The 8,392-nt window shown below is 31.7% G+C and overlaps 1 protein-coding gene across 4 annotated transcripts; it reads right to left on the bottom strand.

The window, feature by feature from the left end:
* Positions 1 to 2,490: 2,490 nt before the first annotated feature.
* LOC106333697 (two-component response regulator-like APRR1) lies at positions 2,491 to 3,995 on the bottom strand. Of its 4 annotated transcripts, none has more exons than XM_013772109.1 (4): positions 3,585 to 3,995; positions 3,365 to 3,499; positions 2,776 to 2,940; positions 2,491 to 2,679 (listed from the first exon to the last, which is right to left on the bottom strand). In XM_013772109.1, the coding sequence occupies exons 1-4, from the start codon at positions 3,921 to 3,923 to the stop codon at positions 2,572 to 2,574; spliced, it is 747 nt and encodes a 248-aa protein (XP_013627563.1). In that variant the 5' UTR covers positions 3,924 to 3,995; the 3' UTR covers positions 2,491 to 2,571. The 4 variants fall into 4 exon arrangements, with proteins under 4 accessions (XP_013627563.1, XP_013627565.1, XP_013627564.1 ...); XM_013772111.1 differs by having other exon boundaries at positions 2,491 to 2,676; XM_013772110.1 differs by having other exon boundaries at positions 3,365 to 3,496.
* Between the last annotated feature and the right edge of the window lie 4,397 nt (positions 3,996 to 8,392).

Here is an 8,392-nt window from a genome sequence, read left to right as displayed (position 1 = left end):
AAAATATACACATATCAGTTTTGTTGCTAATTAGGTACAAAATATTCATACAGTTATCATTAGAATTTAGAAGTGTGTTGAGAAACTGGAAAAAAAAAGTAAGCTCAGCCTTCAACTTCACACATATTCGTCAAAGCATAAAATAAAGGGGACAAGTTCAGAGAATATAATTTACAGATTTTAAAAGTCTTATTATATGTGTTCGTCTCAAGAATTATATGTCTTCAAAAGTGATTGGAACTTGATTCCGTATCATGTCTCCCCTCTCCACACTCTATATTTACATAGCATTAGTACACCCTATCAACCTTGCTTTAATTTGTAGACAATATTCTCTAGCGTATCACCTACCACTGCAAGAATTTTGTGTACAACTTATCATGTGCCTGTGTTTTGTTGTTACGACCAATTAATCGGCATTATTCTTCATATAATGTTACGCTAAGTCATTCGTCTTGTGATTAAAATTTACATCATATATTCCTTAATAAACATTGGTTCCTTAATTCCACTAGTTAGTTAATCTTTTGTGGACTCACCGATTTATTCGAATCCTAAAAGGTGTAGTTTGCCATAAATAATATCAACAATCTTTTTAACCCTCCCTTGAAGAATTATCTTTTTCGATAAAGTAAAGCCTTAGACCATCTCCAATGGAGTATCTAAGAGGTATCTATGTCATGGTTCTATCTCATTATATGCTGAAAATTAAATCAAAAAGAGTAAAAATAGATAGATGTGGTTCTAAAAATGGAACTTTTGGAACCATATCTAAGTTGCAACGTGTCAATTTCTCATTTGTTAGTGCTTTAAAAAAAAACCCACAAGGCCACAACGCTTCCTCATTCCATTCCTTCGCTTCGTTTCAATTCGGAACCCTAATTGGTGAATTACCAAGGATGGAGTTTGATGGAGAAGACGGTAGAGGGAGGAGATGGATTGAACAAGAAGAAGGAAGAGAGCTGTAACGAGAAGAGCGACGGTGGAGAACGGTGGAGGCAAGAGAAGGGATCGGAAGAACTCACGACTTCCACCGGCAAAACTATATGAGCTCCGGCTACTTTGATTCTTGCTCCGACGGCTCTTCCGGTCTTCCATTCAGGCTCATGCCAGCACCAGAGGACTGAGGACCATCACCACCAAACTCGATGAACAAAATCCACGGACAATTGGAGCTCCGACAGTGGAGATTAAAAACTTTCGTCCTTTGTTCCAGCCATCTTTGATCTGCTTGCATGTACAGAGAGCTATGTATTTCGATTGATATATGTTGTTTCTTGTTTAAACTTTCGCTTCTGTTTTTTTTTGATTAAAAATGGTTTCTTGGGTTTTGTTTTTGTATATTCTCATCTCTTGGAGACTTGTTTATATGTTTCCTCATACCTTTTAAAGATTGTTTTTTTCTTTCAAAGGTTTATTTTAAGGATTTTTCTCAATTACTGTTCTAATGTTTGTGTGTCTGATTTATCTCACCAATATTTGCAGGTGAACTTTTCGTATCATGAAGCCAGAGAACAGAACCTAACTAACAAAGATGGTCTCGTCCATTACTAATCTTGAAAGAGATCCTAAACAGGTAACTTCAGTTCTCTTTTGAAATTGGTTGTTAGATGTTAACTAGGGCAGCTTGTTCAGTCTACATCAAATTTACTTAAGTGATCAATGCTTGGTAGAGTCTTTTAGTTTATAGTTTCACGGTTTATAGTTTATCATGGTTGGACAGATGATTTTATTTTGAGATATAGTTTGGTTGAACGATACATTGGTCGTAGTTATGAATATATTCATCTGACTTCTGGATATATTTATATAACATTTGTTACCTGCTTGAGTTCAATTTGTGGTACCAGAAGACCCCACCTCGGTTCTCAAAGCTTGGTGGCAGTCTTATTCAAAGTGGCCTTACCCTACTTTGATGTTTGACTATATATGTGTTGAAAACAGGGGATGATGGACAACTGATGGTGTATACTCAAGAAGAATCTAGTTAAGCTAATGGAGAGAGGATGTAATTGACATGAGAATTGTATTCATGTTACTTTAGCTTTGTGTTCAGTTGTCTTTAGAATTGTAATTTTGTTTTTGATTTCTCAATCTATGTTATATGTTTTTATGTCAAGTTAATTTAAATTTTATGTAATTTATGTCAAATTAATTTAAATTTTATGTAATTCAATAATTATAAGTTTTTTTAATTATAGAATTTTGAAACTTAGAACCTTTAATTGGTTCTATCATTGGAGGGGTTAAAACTAAATAAGTATCTAAAATTTTTAATTTGATTATTTTCAATTAAAAAATGATTTAGAACTCTAAGACCATATCTATTGTTGGAGATGGTCTTAGTTTCTATATTAAAAAAAAATGTATATAAACAGGAATAACTTGCTCTTGTATTCAGATTGGCTGAGTTACTCTCACGTCAAAGACACTATGATGTTCAAATGAAGTTCTTTTATATATTTACTAGGCAGAATCTTCATGCTCATTATAACCCCGTGAATAGTTAGTACATTATAAATTTATCATAAAGTAATTAAGCTTCTTATAATTAAACTAAACTAATAAGCTTCATGTATTTGGATGATGAGCATCATCACTAGGAGGGTACAGTTCACAAGGAAAATAAATCAGATTACACATTGCTTCGTGAAGCCAACCATCGTCGTTTTTCATCTGCTAAAATTGGAATACAATATTGGTTAATTAGTTTTTACAACTGATTATTGTAAATACAATACTGTTTGGAATAACGATACGAATATTTAGTAAAACCTGGATTAGATAGTCGTCTGATCCAGAAAACATATCTTCGTCTTTTTCAGAATGATTGTTGTGATTCTTAGAGGCGTGAGATTGTTGTTCACATGTGTCGTTGTTCCTGGCAAATCGTCCTCGAACACGAACACGCCGGTCAGCTAGGGTTTTACGACATTCATACTATTGTGGACATTAAAATATTCATTTAATGCTAAAACTCTCGGAATAAGTTTGATTCTAGTAAAAACCCATAAACTAAAATAAAGATGAAACTGAAAACCTCTAAGCTAACTAATGGATTAAATTATAAGAAACAAACTGTGAATATCGGTAAATCTCTAGTTAGAGATTTATATCCAGACAAAACTTAGTTAGAAAGGTTTACCATTAATTATTCAAGAAACAATAAACTATTGTATGTAGCATTTAAAAGAGAAAAAAAATTATGTAAAATTTTTCGATAATTCAAATTTGCAAAATTGTAGCTTCAAAAAAATTATCAAATAAATGAGGTAAATTTGCTTTTAAGATCTACATTACATAGAATACAGTTTTTTTTTAAATACAGTTTGCTTTAAGAATGAGTATATACGTGTGTACGTACCTTGATGGTCTTATTGAAGTTGCGTTGGTTCTTCTTCTTCAAGTACCTCATGATTCTGTCTTTACGTTCTTCAACCGAATAGCGTCCCACTTTTGTGTTCGGCTCAGCTTGTATCACTCCTTCACTATTTCCCTGCTTCATACAAATATATCTTATTTGATTTTCTTACGTATTTATATCCATTTGAGATAATATACGATGTGGAAACGTGCATATATACCCAAGATTGCTCTCCAGAGGACTGACAGAACAAGGGCTTGATCTCCGGTGAATAGCCGTAATATTCTTGATCTCCACCATGAAAATATTGTGTGGCATTATTCACACCCCTTTTCTGGTAGTGGTTGATGTACTCCGGCACAAAAACGTCAGAAATCCCAAAAACTTGGGGCAAAAATGTGGATTCTTGGTTAGAAGATGTGTTGAAGGAATTGAAACCATCGCCGACGTAGTTGGATAGAGCTGAGATGTCAGGACATGAAGAAGAGCCGTGAAACTGAGAAGAAGTCTCGCCGGAACATTTGAAATCGGTGTAGAACTGAGGATCAGATGATGCCATGAGAGAACAAGTTTTTGTTAGTTTTGGGGTTGTTTGGGAGGGATTATGAGAGTGTTTGCAAGTGTGTGTGTGTGTGTGTATATTGCACCAAGTTTTAGCCAAAGAAAAGTGTCTATATATAGAGATGAGTTTGTGTGGGATGTTACAAGTTGTTGGGTTCGGGCATGCCGAGCCTAACACAAAACACCAGACCTCTTCTTTGTTAATAACTTCTTACATTCTTTTTTCATGCTGTCAAAGCCTCTTTATTCATGAACTTTCTTACCTTAATACTTGATTTTTTTTTTTTTGACTAAAAATAATACTTGATTATTACCAGCTCATTCTTCCTTTTTATGTTTTAACTATTTCTATGTATTTTCATGTTTCTTTTGCTTTTCTTTCTAAATTCATCCACCTTATATCTTTCGTTCGGATTGGTTTTCTGCTTAGTTTATCAATCCCTTTTATATATCTGTTACAGTGTTACTTATTGATAACATATTATAAATTTCAAGATAATGAATTAACCGTATAGATTATGTTTTTTTACAAGGTTATGTTTCACATGATTTTATCAATTAATGGGATGGACATGGTGCAGTTATAACCTTAATTTGAAATCAATGACAAATTTACCGAAAAAATCTATAACATGAAAATTAAAATTAGTCTAAATTAATGTTACATGATAAACATATGTAGAATGGTGATTCTTTAGATAGCTTTCCATAGAAAATTTTATTTTATTATTTGTTCAATTCCGGTTTGGTTACCAAAACCACCGAATTATTTAGTAATAGAATAACTGTTCGTTATAAAAAAAAAGGAGCAAAGCCGAATATATTAGTTATCTAATTCAAGCCACACCAATTTTCCTCAGCTGCCAATGATCTTGTCTCATCTTTTTTTTCATAAAACAGAAAAAAAAATTGTTAAGAAAATAAGAATAAATGTTTTCTCATGTTTGCAAATGGCCGTACATAAACACACACGTTATTAGATCTACGCAAACATAAACCCTACACCTAGCCCCCGGATCTCAACACATGCATGGTCTTCCAATATTTTGCAATTTGCACCATTTTAAATTATTAATTACTCCTCTGTTCTTAAATGTATAATTTGTTAAACGAAATTTGCTATAACAACCATGCATGCTCCTATTTCTTGATTATGCAAGTTTTGATATCCAAACTCTACTGGCAAATGTTTTGGTTTTAATAATCGGGAGATCATTGACTAGTGTCCCCAAAACCCCCAAAAAAATGCAATCTGATGCTCCTTTAATCATCCTATTACCACGGGTTTCTTAACGATAAGAACAGAAAACTGAGACTATGCCAAAAATCAAATAAGGCTAGTGGAGAGATATATATGGACCCATATATATATGAGATCATAAGCATAGTTATTACATACAAAGGGCCACTCCAAACATGTTCAGTGAGATAGGAGATTCGAAGAAAGATGATGGATGGGTCATGACATGACTGAATATGCATTCAAAGATTAAAAGTTAGACATGTTTTTCTTTTCTTTATCTTGTTTTCTGTGAAGCACAGCTTCACAATATTAGATTCTCTTTCCATGGTATTCTTAATTTCAAACTTGTCTCGTGGAGTAGACAATGAAATATATTATGAAAAAAGGATCTTTCAAATATTTCAAACTATATGCATCATATATGATGTCAGTTAATTTTTTTTTTGTATTAGTTATCAACGAATTGCTTTGCACACATGTACAGGAATAGGATATGATATACTTTCAAAATTATTTAGTACCCTCTTAGCCTATTTGTTGATTCGATTATGCCCTAAAAAATTCAGCAATCTTAAGTAACATGAAGTAATCAATACCCGAAATTCTTCGTCGTCGTGTTTTTTTATTCAACGTACCGAACGATGCATTTTTATTAATTTATATATATAACTTTGAGTTTTTTGTTGGCTTTTAGTTCAAAGTTCAAACTAAAAAAATGTTCTTGGGAATCTTGCTTTCAGGTGTTCTGTTAAGTTAAAGGGAAGCTAATATCTTAGTTCGATCTTTGTTTGTTATCTGAAAAGATTCTTACCTGTAACTATCCTACACTGAAAAGAAGCATTCATTTTCTGTACAAAATAAATTTGATGATCTACCGATTAAATAACTCTTAATATATACGCGGATATTTGTTATTTTATTTTATAAATTAATATTTATTTTTCATGATTAGTGTTATATATTTTAGATATGTCGCTATATAATTAATTTTATTCAGAAGACCAGATTGAATCGAATAATATAGTTATTTTTGGTACAAATATTCTGAACCCGTTTCAGATATATTAGTTATTTTGATATTTTTAGTTTTCTATAAATCAGAACCGAACCATCTAAACTCGAGAGGACCCAACTCAAAATCCACACATGAATTTATAATATCCAAGCGGGGCCTAATTTCAAACCCAAAAAAAATCTGATACCCGATAAAGTGACAATATATATAATATGTTTTTATTATTTTAATTTAAGTTATTATTTTGTTCACATAGACTACGTTTTTGAATTATGTGTTTGACTGCATAATTTTTCACCGATTGAAATTAAGATAAAAATACCAAAATAGACTAAACCAAACTTTTAACCATATGCAAAACCCGATTATTTTACATTTCGATTTTATAAATGGTACAAAGTTAATGTTGATTAACTAATAAAAAAATCTGCAATATTTTTATTATGTGATATATTGTTATAATAATTTAATTAATAAAATAGTTAGGATGAATGAAAATAAGGAAATAGAAGATGTAATAAATCTGTTGAAAATAATGTTAGTTCTATAAGTAAAATTACTAAAATGACACTTTTTTTTTTGTATTTCAAATAAAAAATCAAGATATTAAAAATATTGTAATTAAATTATGTGTAATTTGATAAATTTTCTAAGGAATGGTTTAAATAAAAAATCATAAATAAAAGAATTATAGGATTTTAATTTAATAGATTGAATATATTGTTTACATATTTACACCTTTGGTTTTAATAGTTAATATTTTCTCATATTTCTAATTTTTCGCGTACGTAAGCAAAAAGGTGATAACAAAAACATACTAACAGCTTTGGATTACTTAAATTGTACTATGATTTAAATATACAATCACTAAAACAGAACAGGTTATCGAATGCATTACAACCAAAATGTTATAAATGTTTACAATATGTGCATATGAACTAAATACTAATAAATCGTGTATTGTTGTAGTATACACGTTTTTGATAGTGTAAACATCAAAAAACTATTCAAAATATAAAGCTTTGAAATAATTAGTAAAAATTATATTATATAATTCATAATATCAACCCATATAATTATAGATCATCACATTTTTAATGGGCTTCGGCAAAAAGAAATAAAAAAAGTTGGGCTGAAATTTTATTTAATCTATATTATAATAGATGAGTTTTTGTTCACTCCTCAGCGTACCACGTCAGCGTTTTGTGGGCCCCACTTTTAAAAAATGTGAAAAAATGTCAAGTCCATGGCTCAAACCCGGGTTATTGAGATATTAACATCAACATTTATACCACTAAGCTAAATGATACTTTGTACATTGATGGTCGAACCTAATATATATTTATGAAGGTCGGAAGCTCTTGCTTTTTTGGCTTCCTCTGAGGGTCGGGCCTACAAGTGCGTTATGGGTTTCATTTTTAAATGAGATTCATCACGTTATATGAAAAAAGCTCAAGTTTGCAACAATTCTAGTTTTCTCATATTGTAAACGGTTGTCGTTTAACATGAGTTTGAGTTCTTTTCATCACTGTCTCAAACAAGTCTGAGTTACAGAGTTGCGTCATGTGTCTGTTCGTAATCTATTTTTTCACCGGTGAACTCTTCATGTCCACATCTTAAATCGCTTGATCATAAATTTTCCTGATTTGTAGCCCCTATATAAACCCTATATATATGATTCTCACCTTTGATGAACCCAATCTGCATCTCCACAAAACTCATTGATTCTTCTTAGATTTGACCAACTTCTAGAAAATATTTTTCTCTGCCTCTCCAATTCGTCAAACCAACGTTTCGGCGTCCGTCACTTAACCTTCGAATCTCTCCGTCTTGGTCATAGTAGTCAGAGCATAGCCTCTGGCTTCCTCGCTTCTGGGATTGCCTGAACTTCAAGAAAGACAAGGAGTTTGTGGGAATCACGGTTCTCTTCCTTGATGAAAAGGTAAGTTAATCTTTGATCTATAACATTTATTTAACATAATTGTTTTAATTTATTTCATGATTCTTTGTTGAATAATATTGTTTGTTGATTCCGTGATTCATGGGTTTACTCCCGTCGGACGTGCTAATCATTACATGTCATCTTTGAAAGCTGGTTCCATTGTGAAAGTCGATCGTTTTGAGATTTCTAGATGCTCAAGCATGCACAAGATAAGTGATCATCCATTCCTCATTCGTTTCATCTCACTAACCATTATTGATGAAGTCA

This window comes from Brassica oleracea, chromosome C3 (genome assembly GCF_000695525.1).
Source record: "Brassica oleracea var. oleracea cultivar TO1000 chromosome C3, BOL, whole genome shotgun sequence".
Taxonomy (NCBI): domain Eukaryota; kingdom Viridiplantae; phylum Streptophyta; class Magnoliopsida; order Brassicales; family Brassicaceae; genus Brassica; species Brassica oleracea.
This window is presented reverse-complemented; position numbering and strand designations above follow the sequence as displayed.